Source organism: Phoenix dactylifera, chromosome 2 (genome assembly GCF_009389715.1).
Source record: "Phoenix dactylifera cultivar Barhee BC4 chromosome 2, palm_55x_up_171113_PBpolish2nd_filt_p, whole genome shotgun sequence".
Classification (NCBI taxonomy): domain Eukaryota; kingdom Viridiplantae; phylum Streptophyta; class Magnoliopsida; order Arecales; family Arecaceae; genus Phoenix; species Phoenix dactylifera.
Genome location: NC_052393.1, coordinates 16699612 through 16726261, shown reverse-complemented (window position 1 = coordinate 16726261; position 26650 = coordinate 16699612). Strand labels below are relative to the sequence as shown.

Below are 26650 nucleotides of genomic sequence, written 5' to 3'. Positions count from 1 at the left end.
GTCGTGTGCCGCCTGCATCTTTCTTGGCTTAACTTATATTGTCCCTAATGCGGCCCGCGTGTTGACAGTAAAATTTGAGCCATATCATCTTAGAACTTAAAAGTATCTGGTCCATACTAAGTCTCTTTTGGATCGTGTGATCAGGGTTGAAGCGAAAGGGTGCAAATTGAAATGAAGTTGATGTCACGAAAAGAGATATGGTAATTAAATTCTTGGAAGGGTTCAGGTCTAGGTTTCAGGTTCAAGTTTCCTTGGGAAAGCAGCTTGTGAAAAAGACTGAAGAAGGACGGTAGCGAAAATCCAAAAGACAATTTTCACAAGCACCTGGTTTTATTAAACAGAACCTTGGCAGCAGAGTAGAAATAATTCAAATCTGGGGGGATCTTGGTACCAGATTTTTACTCATGCTAACTTCATGTCCTATGCCCTCTATTCTGATGATATGGATTCGACTTGTCGGATGATTATGGAAAAGTGAGTTGTCCCTCTTCGGAGTCAAATTCTGATTTGGATGCAGATGATACTGAGACATCGCCTGATGCTGAGGGATCAGGATATTTTGTTTCAAGAGAACCTGGATCCTTTGGTTCGGAAAAAGCTGCTTGCAGTAGAGGGCTAAGTCTAGAAGTTGGGCATTATGATATGCTAGAAGCAATTGAAAATTAGCTAGAGTTTTATTGAGGGCACTAACACGGGAGGATCAGGCATCATGCATTTATCTTCTTAGCCTTGTGGAGCTCCTGCATTTGTTGATGGAAGAGAGGGAAAAGTCATCAAAGGATGGTTGCTGTTGAAGAAACCAAACGAATTGTTCCCTTAGCACAAGCTGTTTGCAAGATATGGGTGTCAATTCTTGTCAAATAGCTCAATCTTTTCTTGTGAGAGGACATTCTCCTACCGAGTAGAATTTTTTTTCATAGTCCCAATTCCTAAGTTGCTCGGACCTGAAACCTAAGACCGTAAGGTTCATTGCCACTTCAGACCGTGCAACTCTGGAAAGGTACTTACCAAGATATGCACCAATTTGTCCAAGGCAACATCTGTTGGCTAACAGCCTAGCAAAAGCACCGTGAGAGACGCCGCATCTCTTTGGTTCTGTAACACCGTAGAAAAAAATTACAAACTACACTATTTTTATTGGTTGTTTGATTCAAATTGTCATTTTCTACAGCTGCTAGTTGCATTAAATGATGATGTGTGATCAATTAATATAATTGAATATCTTGGGGAATATTTGTAATTTTACTAAACCAACATGATATAGTAGATTAAGTGTTCGAGAAAAGGTCAAGGCATTTCTTTGACGTTCTTTCTTTTCTTTAGTTTCCTCCAACCATTGCCTAAGCATCCAGCTGCTTTCCATCTAAGCTCTGGAAATTTCCCCGGCCGCGTGCGCATCACGCCTGCCTTTTAGAAAGATCACCGTCAAGTTTCCTTGGATGGGAAAAGTTGTTTGACGAGATGTTAACCAATGCCTGCATTAGCTGTGCGTATCCAATGAAATCTCCAAAGGGTGCTTTGAAAAGAAGTTAACCAGTGGGTTTAGATTATCTCTAGCTGTTATTGCAAGCATCAGCGGTGCCAGGGCTCGTTATTAGAGTGAATATTAGCGACAGTGGGAGGCCTCAAGATAGCTTGTAACTGAAACGAAAATAGCAGTATTCATCTTGGAGTATAACAGAGGCGGATGATTGAGACAATGATTTTTATCAACCAAGAAGATTATCCAGCAAAATACCCTGAGCAACGAACTGCCTAAGAAAGAACAAATGTGTACTTGGGGATTTAATGGAGAAAACATAGACTATTTTTGTGGTAATCTCGAAGAAGTGGTGAAGTTGCCTTATGATTAATTTGGTAAGCTGTTGTTGCTAGCTATTTCCTTATTATTTCCCTGCATGTGATGTCCGGTCAACAAGGCAGTTAGGAAACTCCGATGGAGGAAAATAGTAAGAATCTTCGTAAATATGAGGATTCGTGTGAGCATGTATTTTGGATACTTATACAGGATCGAAAAAATCTAAATAATATCTTTTAGCTAGTCTTTTTAGAAAAGATCTTTTGTTGTAACAAGTGGTACGAGAGCAGATCCAACCCATGTCTTATGTGGATTAAGAGATGCTGCAGCACAGTTGCATTAAGGTTGACCATGGGCTGATTATGATGTTTGTGATTAAATTTGAATGGAATTGGATACTTAGCATGGCGAGAACTTGAGGACTTAAATGGAGGGAGTATGTGAGGATCTGTGCAAGCGTGTGTTTAGTCCTACACTGACTATGCACCATGTACATTTTAAATATTTATATAATACAAAAAAATCTAAATAATACATTCTGAATAACTTTTTTGGATGTGGTCATGGTGCGTGACTGTATATTTGGATGAGACTCACATTTCTAGATTTTCTTAAGCCTAAGGCAGTGCAGATACATTTGTAATGAAGCAACCTGGTAAAATTCTTTGTTGTTGGGGTTGTACATGGATGAGAACGGTAAAATGTAAATATGAACATGCTCAATAGCGGAAAGGTACTAAGGGCTTGAAGGTTGGAAGTTCATGGAGTCCTGCTAGAAGCCTTGCTAACTTCTTAGTCAAAACTGAAATCATTGTGCGGAACATGGTGAATACATGAAGTCGAGCAAGTGCAGCAAGATCTCAAGCATATTTTCCATCATGACGTTGATGCATCAGTTTGGTGACTATGGAATCTGATGATCATTAAGCGCGCATATTCTTGCTAGCTACCATGAAGAGATTCGTGAACTTTAGAAAGCTACGAGGAAGATGCCTGTGGTGCCCACGATGTGACCTCTTCTGTGGACTATTGCTCGAGTTGCGCCGGTCACCGGAAACTCCTTTTGGAGACTACACTTCAGTTTGGACGGTATCCAAGCTATCAGAGAGACTGAAAGCATTTAATGGTTTCTAATTGTGAAGGAGCGGAGGTGATTTAATGACCAGTAAAAAAACAAAATAAAGAACAAAGGCCATTTGGGATCTCTTGAAAGGATCCCTGGTGGATACTAAGACATGGGATGTACGAGGGATTTTTTTAATATATGAGAGAAGGTTGTACGAGGAACGTATGCTTGTTCAGAAATTATGCAGCGTTATCCATTGGAGGATTCGGAAGTTGGTGGGAGATTTCAAGCCTACCATACTCTAAAATAGAGTCTCGCAGGACGGAGGCGACCTGGATCAAATGGCTGGCAGTACCTAGAAACTTCATTGAAATATAAATGCCAACGGCGCCATTAGATATGACATTGGTTTTCCGGGATGGGAATGACAGCAGAGGATCCTACAAGCAGAACTAGATTTTTTCCGCTCAACGGCTTTGGCTGCAAGAGCTTGAATATAAGAGTTTTCTTAACAAAAAAAAAATGTCAGTTTCGTTGGATTGCAAGATGGCTGCAAACATGGTAGCTCGACTTTGAACATTTTTTTGTGAGCAAGAGGTTCTTATTGTGCATCCGTTCTACAGAATTTAAATCGAGGTGGGGATGATGAGAACTCCTTGTGTGGTTCGAGTTATATTCGGGCTTTTTGCCACGAAGTTTAAAACTGTACATTTGAGATCTGAGAAAGCCGAGCCGTAGATTATTGCAATATCCTTTGGCTGAATTGGGCACAAGGAATCCAAGGCTGGCGGCAAAGGATGTTAAGGAACAGTAGCCGCCACTCTAATTGATGGAAGAAGCATGATAGACGAGGCCTCGGGCGAGCTCGATCGTTATCTTCTTTGATACCGACAAAAATGTGAGGACAGCAAATAATCAAAGAACTACTTCAACTTGTTTGCTTTTGGAATTAAAAAATCATTCAGCAATGGAAAAAATAATAATTTTTTATAGATAGAGGAAGATAAACAAATATCGACAGCTTGTTCCTCCCTACTCTTTCTCTAGATGAACTTCTCTGGTGGGAGAACAGCCTGTGGCTTTTCGACTTTCTCGGCATGATCTTGCGACTTTTGGAGCCTACCTTTAAGTAAGCGCCTGAATCAATTCAACAAAAAGAAGTCGACATCCCCTAGTTGGGCTGTCTTCGAGCAAGCTCTTAGCTTTCATCGTGAGTGAGAGAGGAATTGAGGCTGTTCCAGCCTTCGATCTAAAAAGCGAAAACTCTATGTCAATCCTTTTTCCGTCAAGACGCAAATTTTGTTTGGAGGCCGAAGCACAAAGAAAAGCCCCCCTCTTGCTTTGTCTGCCTCCCTGTTTACCCCCATTTCCCCGCTGGATCACCGTGCTCAATTCCTCGAAACACTCGTCGGAAAAATTATTCTCTCTTGAGGTTCTTTTGACACCCCTTGCTATCATTACTATCTGTGGCGATCTTGGCCCTCAGAAATTACAGACTAAAACAATAACAAACCCTTTGCATGCTACATATCGAATTCCAATTCTAGCGTTCAGAAATCCAAATTCCAAGGAACACACACGTAATTTCCGACCACCTCTCTTTCCTTCTCGATCTTCTATCTGTTTATTTTTGTTGTTGCTGCTGCTGCTGCTGCTGTGGTGGAGAGATTCTGGTTTCCGCGAGCGTGCTATGTACAATTGGCCGCTCCAGATTCCTTCTCGTATGCCATTTATATACTAGTGGAAAGAAGCTGAAGCTGGTGGTGAACGAGCAGCGTCGGCGTCGGAGGAGGAGAAGGGAAGGAGGAATAGTAGTAGTCGTAGAAGGAGTCCGGGACGCCGGCGGCGGCCCAAAGGCGGTCGCTGAGGGAGTCTTGCATCTCCTCCGGGATGAGCGGCGTGCGGCAGAGCGGGCAAGTCCGCTGGTCATGCTCCATCCAGCGGTCAAGGCAGCCGCGGTGGAAGATGTGGCGGCAGTTGGCCAGCCGCCGCACCTCCTCCGCCGCCTCGAATTCGTAGAGGCACACCGCGCAGCTGTCCCCCAGGTGCTGCCCTTCCCCCGCCAGCTCCTCGTACCGGACCACGGGGAGGACCTCCTGGATCAGCATCGCCGACGCCGACCGGAATTCCGGGCGGTGGTGCTGGCCGTGGCCGTGGGGGGCAGGGGGGTCAACCCAGGGGATGTCGGAGTCGAGGAGGTCGCCGAGGCCGACGGCGGTGAAGATCCAGGAGATGACGCGCCGGACGAAGCCGAGGAGGAAGACCGTGTGGAGGAGGAGCTTGGGGAGGAGCAGCTCTGAGTAGCCAACCGGGAATCCCATTATATATTAAGCTCAACCGGGAACTCCAACTTCAATCACCTGGGAAAAGGATCGCCTTTCCTTCCCCTCCTCAGATCCTCTTGGAATTGGGCTTGGGTTGTGAGAGACTTGATCACTTCTCTTTCGCTCTTCCGTTTCCTGCAACTCCGGGATGGGAGTAATGATGCCGGGGTTGCTGCAAGCTGCAAGCTGGGCTGCTTTTATGCAGAGGTTTTGGGGGGGGGAGGGTGGGGACGCGGAAATGCCATGTGAATGCAGTGGCAGAATTATTCTTATAGAATAGGTGGGGATTTGTTGAAGAACGAGCTGTGGGGTCGTATAATATTTTGTTAGATTTTCTTTTGATGCTTGGATGGGGATGGTTACAGGAAGGTGCGCTTTCCACGAGCACCAACGACTTTTTTTTTTTAACAAAAACTGAAGCCTTCTCTCCTGTTTCCTGGCTCTTGGAACTGTTTTTTGTCCCCGTCTCCTCTTTGTTAATATTCTACATCATTCATGTCTCATTTTGTAGCTTTAGAAAATCTACGAACTTTGATCGTATTTGGGCTGAAGATTTTTCTTTTTTCTTTTAGACTAAGAGAACTGTAGATTATTAATCATCTTCTTGTCTCTCTCTTTTTCTTTCAGACTAATAGTGACGTGCCGTGGGGGCCGGAGCACCACTCGGCTTGATCTACAATAGATTTTAAATGAGTTGCCTTGATGGGAGAGGCTACTGCCTGCATTATATGCTGATGGATACGTCTAAAAAATCATTATTTTCTAAATTATTATTAGTCTTTGCTTCATTGGTGAGGGAGCGGTCATCTTGGAGAGCATTTATGGATTTTGGAGATTTGCATGCGGTCTTTGGACATGAACGTGTCTCACCTGAATGCATTTAGTTTTGATGTTGGCAAAAAATTTGGAGAACCATCATAGCTTGTTAGATACGCTTGCAAGGTCAGATTGTTTGTCTCATTCAACTATTTTAGGTATTTCAGGCCAGAATTTTGCTCCCCGGAGTTTGTTCACAGTGTGGTCAGGTCTAGGATTTGTTTCTAAGTTCACATATCGGAAGGGTAAGATGGTTTCACGGTGCACCTATGTGATGCTGTCGGTAAGGTCAGGGCTGCTGCACTGAGAAGCTCCGGGAAGTAGTCCCCCCTGAAACACGACCTTGACCTGTGATGGGAACATCAAACAAGAATGTCTTCAGCTGGAATAAATTAAGCCACTGCAGCTCCCAGCTTCAGATCGAGACAAATGAAGTAGAGCAATTGCAATTCTCTCTTTAATATATGCGTGCCGAGGCATATTATTGGGCACTCAAACATTGTACCATGCCGAGCTTGGGATTCATTTTTAGCTATAAACTAGAGCGAATGAACAAACTAGTGAATGAACCAGGAAGGCTGGAGGACATGTCAAATAAGAACCTTGTGGAGATGTAACGGGCAAGAGTGTGAGATTTAACGCAGCAATAACGTTACTTCATCGTGATTTTGGTATCATAGATTCAAAATATAAAAATAATCTTTCTGCACATGATTACAAGCTTTTATTAGCCAAACTTTCGTTAATTAAAAGCATGAGAGGCAAGGAAACGGGTAAAAGCTATACGGATCGTCCAAAATGGAGTAAGGCATTATCGCCCTGTGAGCATTTGAGTGGTATACCAAATTTTATCCCAAGTAGCTATTAGCTCTGCCTCATTTAGACAATTTAAGACTGGTTGCGCGAAGAACAGTGCCCCTGTAATCTTTGGTTAAGAATCCAGCAGACCAAAATTGACCTTAAATATTCCAGGTGGAGGGAACTATCAAAAGACTAGAGGAAGAATAAGACCTCACATTTGTTAGCTCTGTGAAATTCTCTAGCAAGGCAGACAGCCAAAATAGTGATTCGACTGAAACAGCCGCACATTCTAACTGCCCACAGAAAGCAAGAATAGAGATAGACTTCTCGCATGCTCATTAACCTCACTAACTCCAAAATCTTATATTCTTATCTTTCAAGGCAACTCAAAATTCTTATTCACCATTGACGTTTTAGGGGTTATTTCGCACCAACCCCCTTCCATTTGCGCCAAACCCGCTCTGTTCCAAGATAAAGTCTTCAAATATTTCTACTACATCACCTTAAAAGAACCCCCAAGTTAAGTTTCAACGTAACTGTATACACACGCAACCCTTTAATTGACTTGGAAGTAGAAAACATATGGTAGGTGTTTCCCTAAGTTTCTACGTATATAATTTAGTTCCGCCAACTACACAGCATAACGTAAAAGCTAAATTAACAAGAACAAGTAGCAGAGATAAATCAATAACAAAGAACTTTCGTGGTAGTCAAACAGAAGTGATCTGGAATCACATGATTCTAAATACTTATTGGCCCAAACTTTCCCAACCTCGTTAGGATAAGCTTGTAGACAAGATAATACTCTCCGTCTCTCTCTGTTCTTATGGTCATGGAACCTGTGACATGAGGCATGATCCCATGTGACTCAACCAAGCTGCATCCTCAAAACTGTTGCCGTTCTACCCTTCTTTACGGAGACATATCTCCCACATCCCGTACTATGGACGCAGAGAATCACATGAAGCATCATGAGTTTGCATTCCCAAAATAGTAAGTGGAGATACAACCCTTTCATCAAAAAAACAAAAAAAAAACAAGGAGATACTCCCAACTCGAGGGATGACTCAGAGAGCCAGCTCTGGCGCGAAGAAAAAGGCCAGCGTGGTCTCGCTGGCTTTCACATGAACACGTCGTCTCTTTCTTACTGCATAGGATTACGAGCAGCTTGTGGATCGTTTACGCCCAATAGATCCGTACCTTAGCCGTCTTGGATTCCATAGAAACCGGCCCCACCAACTCATATTGTTGGGCAAATGCCAAATATACGGTGACTTAGCTGGCATTGTTGGTGTGGCAGAATGGAGGGGGGGAAAAAAGGGAAGGGACAGATGAAGGCGGCCATCATGGATCTAAAATAAATTATCCTAGAACAGATTACTGTTATACATAAAAATATAAAAAAATAAAATAATTTTATTCTAGATTTGTGGTCGAACTGATCCATTTGATAATTTCTTAGTTCAATGAGTCCGGCCTTCTGGTAGGGGTACGGGTAGAGCGCGGTGGCAACTCGGTATTTGATGGACGGTGTGGACTGTCTAATTGTGGGAACGATGGTAAGACTATGATAAATGGTGGAGTTCGTGACAAGATGTTCACTGCTTTGCAAGCCGTTGCACCGAATTCAATAAGTCATCCATCGATCATACTAATGAGTCTCGGGACTTGATTCGTATCATGCTGTTTGTTGAAAAAAAATTTAATATGAGTGTTGTGGTTCAAATTTGGTACGAGAGTGACCACGTCGGATAAATCGAGAAAGCCACCTCTTGTGCAACCGTCGTGGATATGCACAAAACTTCATTGGTATTTTCGGTGGGGACTCTCTGACGATCAAATTAGAGGAATAAATTTGGTCCAGCCAAAAGTCTCTTAGAAGTTACCTGACCGAGCTATTTTTTGTCTCAATGAAGAGGCCCAGATGACAGAGGCACTGTCAGCCCTCATCATGAGGGTGCGTGGCTCTGAGCCGGATGGCACACAGCTTAGGCTGGTTGGTGGCGTGTAGTACTGCCCGTTCTTAAAAAATGTAGGGTGTTGACAGTCACAGCAGGGTATGGCCGGAGTAGTCAAGGTGTCGTCCGACTGTTGAAAGCCAGCTATGGAGACGTGGCTAGTAGTGTTGCAATGTACGGCCACGTAGGTGGGCGTAGGCACGCATATGGGTGCGGTCGTTGGCGAGGCCGAGCTTGTTGAGAGGTCGCATTATGCGTTTGACGAGGTCAGCTTGATGGGTGCTGAGAGTAGCTCGCCTTTCCGGATTTCGAGGTGTGCTCGGTGGAGCGCTCCAAGCTCGAAGGTCGGGCGTACTGCTAAGGTAGGCGCCCCGAGCTTGGTCAGGGTGAGTCGGCGAATACTGGAGGCACCCCGAACTTGATCAAGGGAGTCGGCGAATACTGGAGGCACCTCAAGCTTGGTCGGAGGAGTCGATGAATACTAGAGGCACCCCGAATTTGGTCGGGGAAATCGGCGAATATCTGAAGTTGGTGGAGCTTTTGGCGGAGTTCCGAAGTCGAGCTGACTTTAGGCCGAAGTGAGTATTCAGCCGATTGGAGTTGACGTTTATTGGGCCGAAACTGGGCCGCATTTTAGTTGCGGGCTGGACGATCAATTTTGCCTCTCAGAGCATTTTATCAATAAATATATTTTTTTAATTAAACTTAATTAAAATAAAATATGATAAATTATTGTTATTTTATATATATATATATATATATATATATATATATATATATATATATATATATATTATTTAAGGCATGAGAAATCATGTACCTGAAAGTGAGAGATTCGCTCCCACATACACAACATCTATTAAAGCATTTGTATAATATGTACCAAGGAAGCAGTTTGCCTCGTCATTGGCACGGCAAACGCCTCACGTCTCACACTGATCAATAATGGAGGTGCGCATGCAATGCAATCACCGTGCCCTCACTAACACTAGCAAGCTAAATCGATTTCATGTAGCAGAGGGTTGGAGTAAAGGGGAAGTATTGATGTGAGAATGACGAAAGTTGTCTGTATCCTTCTCCTAGCTTCCATGATTCTAGCATCTCCATTAAGATATCACCCTTTCTTTTTTTTTTCCTTCTTTTTCTTGATGAATTTATGTTCAGGATACAAACAGCCAAAATTCTCAGAAACCAAGAAAATCAAAAGCTCGAACCACCATCAGTACTGGTTCCCTGCCCTCTCACCGCCAAGGTCGCTAATCATCTGCGGCTCAGTCATCTAGTTTTTCCCACGTAAAAAAAAAAAGAAAAAAAAGAAAGAGATATTTTCCTGCAAGTGAGCTACTAAGAAACAAAGCACAATTTATCTTTGCAGCAGAAATCTTAGAGCTTGTTTACAGATCCAACATTTATATGCTGCGATGTCTCTACTACGAATTGTCACACGGATAGAAAAGAAGCCAATTAATGAAAGGAAAAATTAGACAGCCCTCGAGAAGGAAGATCTTTCCATTAGATATCTTTGATATGAAATCAATTAAAAAATTGATTGACGGTATCTTGCAAATCCTAGAATTAAAGCGTCGATCTGGCGCCTCTCCCATATCATGAATTGACTGCTCATCATTCCATGCCATCTCTTCAACCCTTTCACAATTCGACAAATGATGTATTAGGGATCCAGCTGTCGGTGTCCATACCCAAACAAGGCCTAAGATATATTAGCACATGACCCTTTTTTTTGTTTGTTTTTTGAGGTAATATTAGTACTTGACCTTTAAACTCTATTAATAACGAAACGTTCAAGTAAATGTCCCCCAACCCACAGACATCCAAAGGAATATTTTTCAACTTATACACACCCATGTTTGTTATATTAGCTGCTGAGTGAATAATACTATGGTTCTCATGAACAGTTGCCTGGTCATGCTTTCAAAAAGTAGAGATAGAAAGCATACTGCTGAAAGTGCCGATGCTGCTTGGCACATTGAGCGTCCCAGCTTACTGATCATGGTATTTTGCTTGGGCAAGCACAAAGGCGACATTACAACATTTCGAAAGAACACGACTTCGAATGCATGCCAATTGGATTGATCTACTCGTGGATTGAAATGTATTTGAGAATAACACAATCTATTATTAATCAAGGTGCTAGAACTTGGCTTCAATCGATTTTTATTGAAGAATGTGATCTGCTTCACAAATGGTTCGGGTATTGACTTGGTGACTTAAACTGAACCTGAAGCAACCTAAAATAATTATCACAACCTTACTTGAATTCAAGAAACTAATATCCTTCTATTAGCCAGCCATTAGTTTCTTTAAATATATGGTTATTGGGTTGTTAAGAATCTTCATATGCAGTTATGTTTGCGCGATTTATTTAACATATAATCAAGTTCCTAGTTTATATATGTTTCGAATGGTTCGTTTCTTGATTTTTCCTGATCATCCTGCTCCAAAATTTCAATAAATGAATAAAGCAATCTTGAATTTCATTTACTTCGATATGAATGAAAATTGACTAGAAAATTGAATTTAAATTCAAACTCGATTCATATATGAATCGAATTTCAGCTGGCCGGCCTCGGTCCCTTTGCAGCCTTAAGCAAAAAGAGTGCAATGCAGGCCTGAATGGAAAATAAGCACCTTCAATTGCCTCCTCAAAGTTCGATTTTTTTCAAAATGTTCTCCCTTTCCCTGCACTGCTCATCTATTCTGACCTCTATTTTGGATGTTAGTTAGCTCTTCCTTTCCGAGCCGCCGCCGCCTCTGTGATCACCTAATCTTCCTTACTTTACTCTCATAATTTTTCCCCTCTCTCGACCTTTCCTTCCCCACCACCACATCCCTCCTTCTTCCAACCTAAGCATTGTTATTTAGCTGCATTGAACGTAGATGAAAGAGTGGTTGGTGGGAAAAAGAAATTGTGTGGGGGGGGGGGGGGGAGCTCAGTCTGTTCTTAATCAGCGTGGGTGCCATTTCCGCGTCACCATTTCATGGGCCGATTGAGACATCAAGCCGGCACGAATATAATGAGTGGACCAATCGCCCACGTGGGCTGCCGGTCTTTCCTCCCGCTCTTCGCCATCACCCGGGCCCGCAACCAGCAGTCGCCCTGAAGTCGCCCTCCAACCCCCACGTAGGGCTGTTAATGAGCCGAGCTGCTTGGGCTCGGCTCGGTAGTCAAATGAGCCCGAGCCCAATATGAGGCTCGTTTACACTCGAGCCCAAGCCTGAGCTCGAGCCCGAGCAGCTCACGAGCCCAAACGAGCTTTAGTCTTCCACTGAAAAATCTTATTTCAGCACCATAATTCATAAAAATCTAATCATATAGAGAAAAATAGCTTGTTATCGAGCCCGAGCCTGAGCTCGAGCCCGAGCTCGGGCTCGTTCTAGAGCTCGTAATTGAAACGAGCTTTACGAGCTCAAGCCCGAGCCTTTGCTTTGCCAAGCAAGCCCGAGCTCGAGCCCAAAATAGAGCTCGTTACCGAGCCCAAGCCCGAGCCCGAGCCTGAGCTTCTGTGAAACGAGCCGAGCCGAGCTCTCCCAGGCTTGGGCTCGGCTCGGCTCGTTGACAGCCCTACCCCCACGGCCTTCCAATGTCTCATTAATTTATTTGATGCGTGCCTTACCGATTAAAACACGATGCCTTATGAACTAATGCGTCAATTACTTGCAGCTAACAACTATATATCCACTGGGAGCCAAATGTACGCCTGACAAGCTTCTTATCATAGTTATATAGCTAACAGATGGGCACTTCTCATTTTTGTTATTCATAAAGACATGGGCAGAATTCTATTTTCGAATGCTGTTTGTTGAATCTATATGCATAGATCATTATCGGGGAATACTATTGAATGTTGTTTCTTGAATCTATATATGGAACAAAATTGGGGAATACTATGAGTTTGTTTGGTTCGCGTGAAGAGCAAGGAGAAAGTATGGTCAACGAAAAAATAGAAAAGTATCTTATGTTCGATTGAAGTTTTTTTTAAAAAAAGGATGGAAAAGTATTTTTTTATGAAAATAAGGTTCCACATTTTATAGAAAAGAAAAACAATATAGGATATGAAAATGTCTAATTCCCATCAGGTGCAAGTTGATATAATTTGCTTAAAAAAACTGTTTTTAAGCTTTTAGATAAAATAAAATAATTTTTCTTTATTAAATTATAATAAATATTTTATATAATTTTTTAAAAAAGTAAATGTTCAACTAAATATTAGTCATTCTGCAATATGCTACTTTTTTATAATCAACCAAATATAAAAAAAAAAAATTTCAGGCATTATATATCTAGATATCAGTTTTTTATAAAAATATTTCAATGAGAAAAAAAAATTGTGAACTAAACAAGTCTTATGTATATATATATTTTTTTCAATATGATATTAATTGAACCAGTAACTCAGTGTCATGCTGATGAGAAGGATAAATCATATCTCTGTAAATTCATCTTTTCCTGAGGTTCTTATATTTGAATGGCCCATCTTTTTTATTCCCTTAGATTTGTTCTTGCGGTTCCCTATGCTCGCAAATACAGCTAGTTCGGCTCCTAGGAGGGAAGGATTTGTGACTGATGGGAGGTAATCTCCATAGAGATTTCACCCTGCCATTGAAAGGAGGTGGTAACTGGTGTGCTCGAGACTCGACAAATACTGTACTGTTTTGCCACATGGCCAAATTTTTTATTGTATCTTATCAAATAATTGGTCGTACCCCAACTGTTGTTTTGAAAACAAAAAGGGTAACAAAGAAAGGGGGAAAAAAAAAAAAAAAAGCATGCTTAGTTACTGTTCAAGATATCACAATGTCCTGCCAGTTGTTAGCTATTTATGTAATGGCAAGTAGTAGCACAAGCAATTGCCCGTGCCTCATGCATGATGGGCCTGATCCCAATTGTTCTCATCAAACATTTTTCTTCGTTTCTCTATAAAAATAATCATCACTGAAACCCTGTCCAACCTGACAGACCTACTAAGGTCTCAAATTTGAAGAACTTAGACAAAGCCGGAGTCAAGAAACCCATATTCTTAGTTTATGTTAAACTTGGACCCTATTTAAACCACTTGACAGACAAAATGTGTGGGCGCAAACGGAATAGAATAGTAGATCACTTTGAAAATAGAAAGAATATTTTAACAAAAATATGATAATTTATGGATATATAGAATCAAAAAAATCTAAATAATACATTCTAATTAGTCTTTTTAGATGAGATCCTAAATTGTTACAAATAATATTAGAGCAGATTTGGCTTATGGCTTATTTAGACTAGGAGATATTGCAGCATAGGCTTATTGAGGCTAACCACGGGCCGATTGTGATACTTGCGATTAGATTTGAATAAATTTAAACTCTTAGCCTAACGAGAAAGTCAGAGTTTAAAAGAGAAGAGTATGTGAGGCCCGCATTTTAAAAGAAGTCATTATTGTTACAAATAGTATCAGAGTGGGTCCGGCCTATAGCTTATATGGATTAGAAAATATTACAGCACCTGTATTTTAGATGAGGTCATGGATTATTACAAATGATATCAGAGTGGGTCCGGCCCATATAGACTATGGAACATTGCAACACAGGTTTATTGTGGCTGACCACATGCCGATTATAATGCTTGTTATTAGATTTGAATGGATTTGGATTCTTAGCCTGATGAGGACGTCATGACTTAAACAAGTAGAGTATATGAGAATCCGTGCGAGCATATATTTAGTCCCACATAGATTATTCGCCGGGTAGAAATCTAAATAAAATTTTTCAGATAGTCTTTTTCGACGAGGTAATAAATTGTTACAATAGCCATGCTGCCCAGTCTCATGGATACGAACATAATCACAACAGCCGAAGGAAACCTCCATGTAGTCACCAAACGTTATCATTATGACGACCATCCACTTAATTCTATACATCGCCCTTCCAATCCTCCATGTCATGCCTCCCTCCCCTTTGGTACAAAGTTATCACGGTGTATTCTTATCCAACGAAAAAAGAACTGCATAAAATGCCCGTGCAAGTAGTCAAGTTATAACAATACATATTATAGAACTCATGATAGCTGTTGAGTGCTTTGATTCAGCACGCGATGAGGTAACCCGTTTTGCATGGCTTCTTCCTATTCGGACACGGTAATATGTCTCAATTATACTGGTGTTGAATAAGCTCGTGCTTCAGACAATTTAGTCCTAATCATCCTTCTTCGACGAAAAGGAAGAGCTCTTTCTTTCAACCAATGGTAGGTTTGGGCCGGCAGCTTGTCAGCCAGCGCCTGGGTTCGCAAATGTTAAATCGTGCCTCAAGATTGCCGTGCGTTTATGGAATGCCGTGAGGTAACTGGGCATGTGATTCACGAGCGACGCACGGTAGCGACATTGACATTGGTGCGGGCTTCCAAGTCCGAGGCCATCAAAATTTCTGAAATTTGTGGACTCAGAATATGGATTTGTCTAAGATATTTTATGATATTTTATTTTTTAATTTTATTGGATGTGTTCGAACTCGTGTAGTAATGCCCGCTTTAGCAAAAAAAAAAAAAAAACTTATGGGACTGCATATTAACTCGGGCATCATCCAAGGGAGAAAAAAACAGACCTACGGGTTTTGTACCAAGGAGTTGGACTAGGCTACCGTTCGTTCGCTTGGCACTTAGGCCTCATTTGGTTCACCAAAAATAAATTTCTTCATTAGAATGTGTTTTGAAGAAAAATAATATTGAAAAATGTAATTTTTATATATTTAGTTAACCATGAAAAAAATGATATATTTCAGAATGACTTATATTTGATTAAATATCTATTTTTTAAAAAAAAATATACAAAATATTTGTTATGCCTTTAATAAAAGAAAAGAACTTACTTCATATTATCTAAAAGCTTAAGTACGTTTTTTTTATAAAATTATCCTATAGAAAAGCTATTTTTTTCATGTCCTACATGACTTTTTTTTTTCATGGATTATAGAAATCTTATTTTCATTGGAAAGTAAGTTTCTGTATTTTTTCTTTGAAAACTTCATTTTTTAGTTGACCATACTTTTCTTACTTCTTTTTTCATGAATCAAATGAGTCCATGGTACTAGACACCTGCAACCTTACTTGGTTTGTTGCCCAACTCAGCCTAATGAGTGCAAATTGAGCCGTCGCTGAAATCACGTTGGCCCAAGCTAAAATGGCAACATGAAATAGGAATTCTTCTGTTCCTTTCGTCTTTTACAATAGTTCAGGGCCGCTCTTGATCTTATTTATGAATTGTGCCCCCTCTTCTCCGGTCCAATACACACACACACACACACACACACACGCACACATACATGGCCGTCCCATCTTGCTTTTCTTGATTTCAAGCCCACCATGCCATTTATTTTACATGCTAGGAAATTAAATATAAAAGAATTAAAGTAAGCATAGAGCTTATAGATGGATTAATTCTAGCTCATTTAGGATCCAACAAGGTCTATAATCCTATCTTGTTATGTTACATTTGTGCGGCACATTATCACTGCCCTCCCACTGCTGCATCTCTCTCTCCATGTGAGCTTCACAGGCACTTGATTTTAGTTTCCAAAGCGTAAATTCACTCCATCTGCCTATCTCTAACTCAATCTTTTGGTTTTAACCTGACCAACCTAGGGCTGATAGGACTCCAACCCCCAATCAACGACCTCTCATCTGAATCGATGATTTGTAGCCTCAATCGATGAGCTCTAACCCTGGTAACCTCCGACTCTCAATCTACCTCCTCTCCTCCATTATTTGATCAGCACCGATGTATGTACCGTGTGTCGATACAATATGTTACAACATGATACTAATCCAGTTTTCTATAAGTACATATTCTAGTACTAGTTGTATTATTTTTTTTTTCCTTTTGCTTTTTATTTTGCATTTCTTAGCAATTTTCTTTTTCCCATTTGTAGAAGTGTAAGTATCGTTGATTCTTGAACTTGATATTTGCTGCATGCAAAGAGGTTTTCTGGGAGGAGATTCCACACAAATGTAAAAAAGGAGATGGGAGATGGATAATAACTAGTGAAAAAGTAGTTTAATAATTTAGTTTTTTTTTTGCTTATGCATGATTAAATAGGATATAACATATCGAGATCTTTTTTTCCCTTGACATAGGTTCATTTTTCTCTTCAAAGAATAACTAATTGGAGTTCATGCTTTATTTTGATTTGCATGTTTTTCACTTTCGTATTTTTACTTTCCCTATCTCTATTACTAGCCTTAAAGCCAATAAATGAGTCCCATAATTTATTGCTCAACAAAAGAAATTGTTTAAAAGATTGGCAGCTGTTCAACAACGAAGAAATATAATTGCATGACAAATAAGATGGCATTGTAGGTTTCCCCCAAGACAAATTTAACCTCTCGTTAACTATTAACAACCAGGCACATGAAGTGCAAGTCGAAGGGAAGAGAGATGAGAATGTGATTGAGTCCAATCTGTTTCCCCGTCTTGAGTCAAATTAAAGAAAAATGCATGTGGTAGTTAATATGGGCAAAAAACTTAATGGAATAATTAAGATATTTTAAAGATAATTGGAGGGCATTATTGATGTAAAAAGTGACGAATAGAACCAAGAAAGAATACTCTTTGATTTTGGATATTATCCTTTTTATACATAAATATAATTAAGCCCTTTCTAGATTTGATTGATTCATGCCAAAGGTGATATATTATTGCTGAGAATTACAATTGCACTAGGGTTGCCGAGGCTTCATAGCAATTTTGGTGCCTTTTTTTTTTCAGACAACCGTGTTAATTATGTGAACACCGCTACTTATAGATTTGTACTTGCAAACACGCTAGAGCTTAGGGCTGTGATACGCTGTGCTATCCCATACGGAGCAAAGAAGCAAAATTAATTAGAAAGACCAAGCCCGGCCTTCATTACGAGCCATGGAGCGCCACCAGACGTAAAAATTGAAGGGAGTCCAAAAATCCTAGGCTGGTCCAAAAATGAAGCCCAACCAAGCCGAAGCCAAGCTATATTGAAGTCCAAAAGTCCTTCAATGACCGTCATCATCTTTAGCATTTGGTAGATAGCAAAGGATTTGGCAATTCAATGATCTAGTTTTCACCATCCCCGTCCCATGGACCTAAAACCGTGCCCAAGCCTGAAACTTCAGCCAATTGGCCAATTTACTTTGGCGCTTGTAAGTTGTAATAATATTAGAGCCATTGGCTGTGGTCATCCTCGTGATGCACGAGCAGACGGGCCCGGCCATTCCTTGCGTATTTTTGAGTTGAGCTAAGTTTTTGATCACAAATTTCTAGCCCAGCTCAAAATCAAGCTATATTTGGGCCACCAAACAGTGCGGCTTGGACTTGTATTGTATGTACATTAATTAGATACATATTATACCAAATGCAAGTCTAGATATTTACTATAATTTAATAAGTGATAAGCATCGCTTTGGGAGTGCTCTCCAAATCTAACACACTCTGTGAAAAGGAGTAGAGCCTTAATGAGACTACTGTTCAAAAGATTATTTGAGAATACACTTGGGGAGTGCTCATTCTTTGTTATAAGACTATATCATAGTGATTATCTTAACTATCATAAAAAAATTTATATAAATTTTAAAGGTGTATTCGCTATGTCCTTTCGCCAAGCCACTTTTTTTAATGCAGGATTATCAAGATTTTCTTCTAATTTCATTTATTTTTATGAAAATATTAACCATTTTAAAGTTAATCTCTAAAAGTTATGCGATTTATATGGTGCTTGTTCACCATTACATATTGTTATATTTATAAAGTACGCTAGTCATGAAACAGTTTGAAATTTAATTGTGACATTTGAGTAATCCGTTCATTCAATAAAAAATAAAATATTTTTCTCTTCAGTGGAAAATAAAGATATATAAATCAATTATTTAAATATTTTTTACATTTTACTATTTATGATTAAATAATTATTGTAAAAATGTCATATTTTTCATTTTTTTAAAATTTTAATTTTTTTTCTTGATTAATATTTATTTACTTATTTATTTATCATTACCACGGGCTAATGGAGCGACCCGCGATCGAAAATTTCCGAAGACCAAACGATCCACCCGGATCGACGGGCGCCGGACACTGATTAAGAGCTAATTATTTCATTCCTTCGAATCTAATAAATCCCTTGGAAAGTTCCACTAGCCCATTGTGTGAACTGAGTTCCATCATTTACCAGCTAGATGTGAAACTAAAGTTCGGCCGGCCACGGATGCAATGGTCCTTAGTCTTGTCAGTTGTTCCCATGGCGACATCCAGATGGCACCTTCACCAGCCATTAAAAGCCCTGAGTGCCATCCATCCCTTCATCTTTGATGGCTACCCGCACGGAGACTGCCATTTCCCACGTCCACGTCAACAAGTTCATGACCTCGCTTTCCGTTTGATCGGACCTGGCAGCGTTATTGTCGACCACTCTTTCTTTATTGCCTCGACTTTGCGTTCTTTAATCCCTACTCATGGCGCCGCCGGGAAACACGGACGAACCACATCAAACCAGGTCAAGCTTGGAAGTCTTCCGCAGCGACTTGGAAGCAGGCACCTGCAACTTGCGTCGTCCACAAGGCAGAGAGTGGCTCCCTCCGCTACCGGCTCCACGGCCCCGCCACCTCTTCCACGCTCGGTGGCGCGGCCGCCTCCATTCCATCCACGACTGCACCCAGTCTTGCGTCGTCCACAAGGACATCAAGAGCAGCAATGCCTCATTGGACATCAAACTCCATGCCAAGATCACCGCGCAAGACCGGGTGCAAGGTAATCACCACAACTATCATTGCTAGCTAGAGCTACATCGCGCCTGGGTACTATAGTGGATGGGTTGGTCGAGACGAATTAATTTTTAAGGAGGAAGAATATAACACCCAATCGAGCTAATAACAAAGTGAGCCTAGTCTACTCGATTGATTCAGATGTAAGAGTTGAGATAGGAAATGAAAAAAAAAAAAAAAATTGCTCAACTTGGAGTAGAAGATGGACTCTTTCCCCATCTCGCTTTCATATCGGAGCTAGGAAACCTAGCTTCCATCGGCTGCTATTTAAAGACCTCCATACCGTTTGCACCTCACTCACAATAGATTTTGCATATCAACACCGTTAGACTATCGCAGGTTCGTTTCTTCTTCTTCTCTTGACTTCCAACAATCTTGGCCTATGGTGATCACACTAGATTTAGTTGAGCGCTCGTCGAAATTTTAGGTTCTGAGAGAAATTTTTGAAATTATTTGAATTTGTAGTTTGGTTTCGCTCGCAAAGTACGTAACTAAATGCTTCAAAGTATATTTTCTAATGATCTTTGGAAAATTATAATTAGTTTATTAAATGTGGTTATTATCTCTGCTCTGTGTTTGATTAAGTAGATTAAGCATGCTATTTTTATGAGATATTTATTTATGAGAATAATTTGATTGGATTTTGATGAAATTAATAGTTGAGGATTGAAGAATTATTATTATTACTTTGAGATTATTATGATTTAATCAGTAGCCTTGTGTGTTTGTATGGTCTATCCTGTACGTATGCGACATCTATTACGCTTTAGGTCCAACGCGTGACACTAAATCGATGGTAGCTTGAATTTTAACTATACAGTGGCCTCTCATAATAATGGCCTATTTAAATATTGAAATCGGGTCAGTAATTCTAATATCATTTTCCAATAGTCTTATCTTTTTCTTTTTAAGCCTACTATGATTGTGACATATGTGAGCTGTCAAACCAAAACAAAGATCATGACACTTGAGAGCAATTGGGGTTGGGATAGCTATATACTATGCAACTTGCAACTCTGAAAAAGAAAAAAAAAGAAAGAAGTTATAAGCTTTACAGCCCAATAAAAATTTCCACGCATTCATACCGACCTACTAATATAAGTTTAAAAAGAGCCAAAAATCATGGCACACATCATGAAATCATAAACCGCTACTAATAATACTCGAATAAATAATATACATATATATATATATAAGATATTAATTGAAATTCAGCCACTCAAGAGTGATATATCACATGATATCTCATAAATCTTCAATAATGTTTTCAATACTTTTCATTCTATTTTTTTTTAACTTGATCCGAATCAATTATCTTTTCGACTTTGGGCCAAATCTTAGTCACATTTCCAGCCTCTGATGTGGCTTTATGGTATCACATCTCCGGTGTGTAACAAGGCCTGCTATAGTTTCACATTTTTAGCCTGTGACAGGGCATGCTATAGTTTCACAGTTCTACTCTGTGGTGGGGCCTGCTATAATTTCACATTTCCACCCTGTAATGGGGCCTGGCATGGTAACAAGATAAGCCCAAAGTTCATATTCATATAATCCAGTTTATATCCACACATCAATTTCTTTTTATTTCCGACTGTAGACTAACTACGGCTATGTTTTCCACCTATGACGGGGTAATCAATATAACATGGTTAGTCTAAAGCACCACATCTATTACTCTGATTATGCAAGTGTAAATTATGCTCACATATACACCCATCATACTATCAAGCACAAGCATACATGATCAAAATATGATTTAATACTAAAACTATCATAAAACTATTCTTGTTCTTACTTATCTGAATCATTAGCATATCATATATATATATATATATATATATATATATATATTCTTGTTCTTTTTATTTTTGCATCATCTCTCTCCTCAGAGTTTCTCACTCTAAAGAGCCGTTCTTTCCTAGGATGAGGTTTTAAATAGGTGAGATCCGGTCTTCGGTTTGCCTTAAAATTTCTGGTATTCTGCTCGATTGCAATCGAGATCGGGAGGAAGAAGTCTCCTTCTTCTCCAATTTTTCCTCACGTGCCACGCATGGGAGGCATCGCGGGTCGTGGGCCTAGCCACTTCGGGCTGGCGCACGGATGGGTTGGTGAGCTAAGGCAGCTCGGGTCGGGCTTGGCTACTCCAGGCCGGTCCACAAATCCAAAAATCTGGATTATTACAGCAACATCTTGGAGCCTAAAAAATAAAAAGTTATTTTTTAAAAAGGAATAACCTCCGAACTATATCTCCCAGCATTGTCTGCATTACATGCCTAACGTGCCTCAGGCTAATAAACGACCCAACACTAAACCAAGCAACACACTTGGTCAATGCATCAAACATACGACTTACATGCTCTATCACGACATGAACCATCAATGTGATCAGTTCATCCTCCTCCAGACAGTAAACCGCCATTTCGATGGTTAGTTGCTGAAATCCCAATCAAAATTTTCTTTTATTCGAAGCTGCAACAATATCCATGAATGACCGACCAAAATTTAACAACAATAAAATATGCAATTACTACGCATATCGATTTGTCATCCATCAGTGCACCAAAATTTGAATTCTAGATCCATAGTTTGAATTTTTTTTGTAAAAAAAGAAGAAGAAAATCTTGGAGCACTCAATACTTGTCTCATGAAGAACCATGCCATCTCCCTCTAATGTGGTTGACACGATCATGATTTTTGGCCGAAGATTTGATAGCTCATATTTTTTAATGTTCCGTGTGGTAATTTCTCAAATGCGCTTCGCTAGAAAGTTTATAGAGCTGGACAATCGATCCATTTATCAAAAACTCGGCCGAATCCAGAGCTTGGATGGTCAATTTTTCCTGCGGCACTATTGATCCAGAAGCTATGGTCATCCGGAGGAGTCACCTAAAGCTGGCTGGATTGGCCCCTGCAACCTCTTTGTCCGCCTGATGACATACGCACCGCTTGCGGACTTCGCTGTTCCGTTTCCAAAACGACAGCGACAGAAGACCATTGACTTTGAATCGACTCCCCTCTCCCGTCTCCGACTGCTACCAAAAACCTATGACGAAAGCCATTAAGAAGAAGTTAAAATATCTTTTTTGCTTAAGAACAAAATCATCTCCTCATCTGCAAGCTGCGGATCTCCCCCAACCAACCAAGAAACCCAAAAAAGAATGAGAAGAGACGGTGCCCACCCCCTTCTTCCCCTCCTCCTCCTCCTGTTTCTCGCCCTAATACTCCCGTCATCTCACGCCCAATCGGGATCCTCCCGCCCGGGAACCGACAACTACAATTGCGCAGCCGAGAAGTCCGTCTACCCATGCCGCGGCTTCACCTGCATAGCCAACCGGTCGGTGTATCCGTGCCGCGCCTACGCCCTGTACCGCGCTAGCGGCGGGGACGACCTGGCCTCGGTCAGTGACCTCTTCGGCGTGAGCACCCTATCGATCGCCCGGGCCAGCAACATCACCGACAACTCCACCGCCGTCCTCAGCTCCGGCCAGCCCCTTCTCGTCCCCCTCATCTGCTCCTGCGTCGACAACCACTCATACGCCCTCGTCGATTACCAGATCAAAGGCGGCGACACCTTCTACATCCTCTCCACCACCAACTTCCAGAACCTCACAGGCTACCAGGCCGTCGAACTCGTCAACCCCACCCTCGTCCCCACCAACCTCTCCATCGGCGTCATCACCGTCTTCCCAATCTTCTGCCAGTGCCCCAATAACACCAATACCCTCATCAACGACAACAGCAGCACCACCGTCAGTATCGTCAGCTACGTCTTCCAGCCCTCCGATTCCTACTCCTCCATCGCATCAAATTTCGGGACCACCGTCCAGTCTCTGATCTCGCTCAACGGCGCGGAGACAGCCGTCGAGAATTTCTCTGTGATTCTAATTCCCGTTTCCAAGTTCCCTCCCCCGCTGCTGCTATCGAACTCGTCCTCCCCTTCGCCTTCGCCTTCGCCCCCGCCACCACCATCCTCCACCGTCGTCGAGAAGAGGGATAGGACGGGAGTCATCGTGGGGTTAGCAGTCGGCATGGGACTCTTCGCAATCTTGCTCGCGTTGGTCTTGGTGCTGTTTTTAGGGGAAAGAAAGAAGAGGAGGAGAGAAGCGAGAAAGAGAAAGGGGGATGGTGGGTGGAATAATAAGGGAGGTGGGGAGAGGAGGTTTGCGAGGAGTGGGTCGGATGTGAAGCTGATGACGGACATCTCGGAGTTGCTGGACAAGTACAAGCTTTACCAGATCGAGGAGCTGCGCCGGGCCACGTCTGATTTCGATTATAGCTGTCTGATCCAGGGAACGGTGTACAAGGGGACGATTGATGGTGAGGTGTTCGCCATCAAGAAGATGAAGTGGAACGCCTGCGAAGAGCTCAAGATCTTGCAGAAGGTACTTAGATATTCTTTTATTTAGACCTGATTTTCAAGTATATTCACTGTTAGTTTAATTCATAGGTATTCTCAGTAATCACTTTTGTATCTATCTACTTCTCGGTAGGAAAAGGTCTTGGATTTAAATTGGACCGAGTTAACACGCCAATTCCCATCATCGATCACCTACTAGACTTTTTGGTAGTTTGTTTTTTTTTTTTTTTACTATAATAGATGGCTCATACAATCCTAATATGAATACATTTCAAAAGGTCAAAATGTAAGCTTCCTTTCACCCGTTTAGAGAACTCTCCCCTAGACAAAAAATATCTGCTCTTTCTAGTAGGCCTCCCAAATCATCAGCCCGTTTCTCTGCCTTTGCTGGAGTTGATACGGCAGGCATATGATGAAAGCCATAGTCACTTTGGAATCTAATCAAACATAGTCAATTAAGTATGATCGATGATGACTTCAGCCATTTTGATTTTTCTTTATTTGCTTGTTTTAGATTGATTTTTTTTAATTAGTTTATGCTTGCTTGTTAAGGTGTCCTCAGTCGAGTACTCAATTAGAAAGTAAGCATTTGTGTGAGTCTCTAAACATTAATTTTGTTAGCTAAGCAACTATATTTGTCTCTTACATATAATTTCCCTCGCACGACTTATTGATGTCCACGCTTCCGCCTAACTTTTCATCCTACAATTAACATAGTCATCTCTTTACTGGCTCAGTGCATGACAAGTCATCTTCCATCCCTTAACGTTTTTCATTGACAAATGTGTCTTTGGCTTTAATCCACATCTTATATTATATCTGTACAGTCTTGATGCCCATAGTCAGCCAAGAGTCCTGCAGAATAAAGTTTAGCCTATGGGCTCCTTCCTGCCATTTTACAAATAAATTATTCAAAAAGATCGAGAGACGATTACAATTATTCCAACTAGACACTGAAGCATTGGCTTAATGCAGTTGGTTCCGAGCACTGTCTTTCTAGATGCACTACGTTTGGAACTTTTAGCACCCTTGAACAGCCTATTAAAATGAATCCACTGACCCAAATATACAAAAGCTAATCACGGGCTATGATGATGCCCATTGAAAATGATGTTAAAGTAGCGGAATCATTACAAAAGGTGAAATGAATGCCCCAAGCGAACGAGGCCTGACTTGGTCAGCCTTCGATTTCCTTCATCACCGGTCACGGATGGAAGTGTAATAAAATATTATTGACAATCAGGTGAACCACACCAACCTGGTGAAGCTGGAAGGCTTTTGCATCGACCCGGAGGATGGCACCTGCTACCTGGTGTACGAGTACGTGGCGAACGGCTCCCTCCACTCGTGGCTCCACGACGCCGCCCCCACCCGCCGGCTCGACTGGCGCTCCCGCCTCCGCATCGCCCTCGACCTCGCCCACGGCCTCCAGTACATCCACGAGCACACCTGGCCCCGCGTCGTCCACAAAGACATCAAGAGCAGCAATGTGCTGTTGGACTCAAAGCTCCACGCCAAGATCGCCAACTTCGGCCTCGCCAAGACCGGCATCAACGCGGTCACCACCCACATCGTCGGCACCCAGGGCTACATCGCCCCCGAGTACCTCGCCGACGGGCTGGTCACCACCAAGATGGACGTGTTCGCCTACGGGGTGGTGCTGTTGGAGCTGATCTCGGGGAAGGAGGCGGTAAGCGAGGAGGGGGAGGCCCTGTGGGTGGAGGCGGAGGTGGTGTTCCAGAGGACGGAGGCGAATGTGGTCGCCTGGATGGATCCGGTGTTGAGGGAGCAGTCCTGCCCCATCGACACCGTGGTGACCGTGCTGAACGTGGCCAAGGCGTGCCTGCAGCGGGATCCGTCTAAGCGGCCGACCATGGTGGACGTGGCCTATACCCTGTCCAAGGCCGACGAGCAGTTCTCGGATTACTCCGGGGATGGACTCTCGGTTGGGAGCGAAGATGTCTCGGTCCTGGCGAGGTGAAGCGACCCCGACTGGGGTGGGCGCTCCCTTCCGGCACCTGCTTGCCCCTCCCGAGAGCAAAATAAACTAATTGGTACCTACTTAGTGCTTGTTATAATGGTTATGCTGAGTCCCGAGGGGTCAGCTCCTTCTTTTTATGTTTCTAGTCTTATGTTGGTTTCCGAGAAAAATAAAAGGGGACCCTGCCATCATGAATGATTTCCTTGGCAATCTCCCATGCAAAATCTGTGCTGGGGTTTACCGTGTATTTATATAATCCTGTATGAGATTTTCCAAGAATATGATAAAAATCTTGTCTTTATTTAAGGAAAATACCATTTCCATCTTATCCTGTTCGGAATTGTGTTATGGTACGATTTCCTTTCATATATGTTAATGTTTTCAATTTTGTAAAGAAAAACGCTAATCTTCGGCCTTATTTATAAAGCGGACGAAAAATTCTGATATAACTTTCTTTATTCTCAACGGATACAATTAACTACAGTCTACAGTGTAAGGTAATGCAAGTCTTTTGAATAAATTGTTCTTATCCCTTGCTGTCCATTAATCAATTGTACCGTAACACAACTGATGGCTATGTGGCCGCTTCTGGGGCCGGGATGGATCGTGCTGCACAAGACAATGGATCGTCATGCCTTATCATCCCATTCCGATCGGACAGAACCTCAGTCCTATATGAAACTAGCTCAATCTCAAACTCCGTCGAAGGCTCAGTCGACCTTGACCAGGCCTCTCCGCCGCTATGACTCGCAGCAACCTCTTCTGATGCTTA

General features: G+C 41.7%; 2 protein-coding genes and 1 long non-coding RNA gene across 3 annotated transcripts; 1 reads left to right on the top strand and 2 right to left on the bottom strand.

Moving 5' to 3' along the window:
• Nucleotides 1-3788: 3788 nt before the first annotated feature.
• On the bottom strand, nt 3789-22604 carry LOC120109895. Its single transcript, XR_005510652.1, has 3 exons — nt 22591-22604; nt 13748-13753; nt 3789-4106 (listed from the first exon to the last, which is right to left on the bottom strand). It is a non-coding gene; the product is annotated as an uncharacterized LOC120109895 (long non-coding RNA).
• On the bottom strand, nt 3833-5391 carry LOC120109894 (E3 ubiquitin-protein ligase RHA1B-like). Its single transcript, XM_039123507.1, has one exon. The coding sequence runs from the start codon at nt 5183-5185 to the stop codon at nt 4595-4597; it is 591 nt and encodes a 196-aa protein (XP_038979435.1). The 5' UTR covers nt 5186-5391; the 3' UTR covers nt 3833-4594.
• On the top strand, nt 22546-26206 carry LOC103702746 (serine/threonine receptor-like kinase NFP). Its single transcript, XM_039123506.1, has 2 exons — nt 22546-23922; nt 25141-26206. The coding sequence occupies exons 1-2, from the start codon at nt 22699-22701 to the stop codon at nt 25876-25878; spliced, it is 1962 nt and encodes a 653-aa protein (XP_038979434.1). The 5' UTR covers nt 22546-22698; the 3' UTR covers nt 25879-26206.
• The last annotated feature ends 444 nt before the right edge of the window (nt 26207-26650 follow it).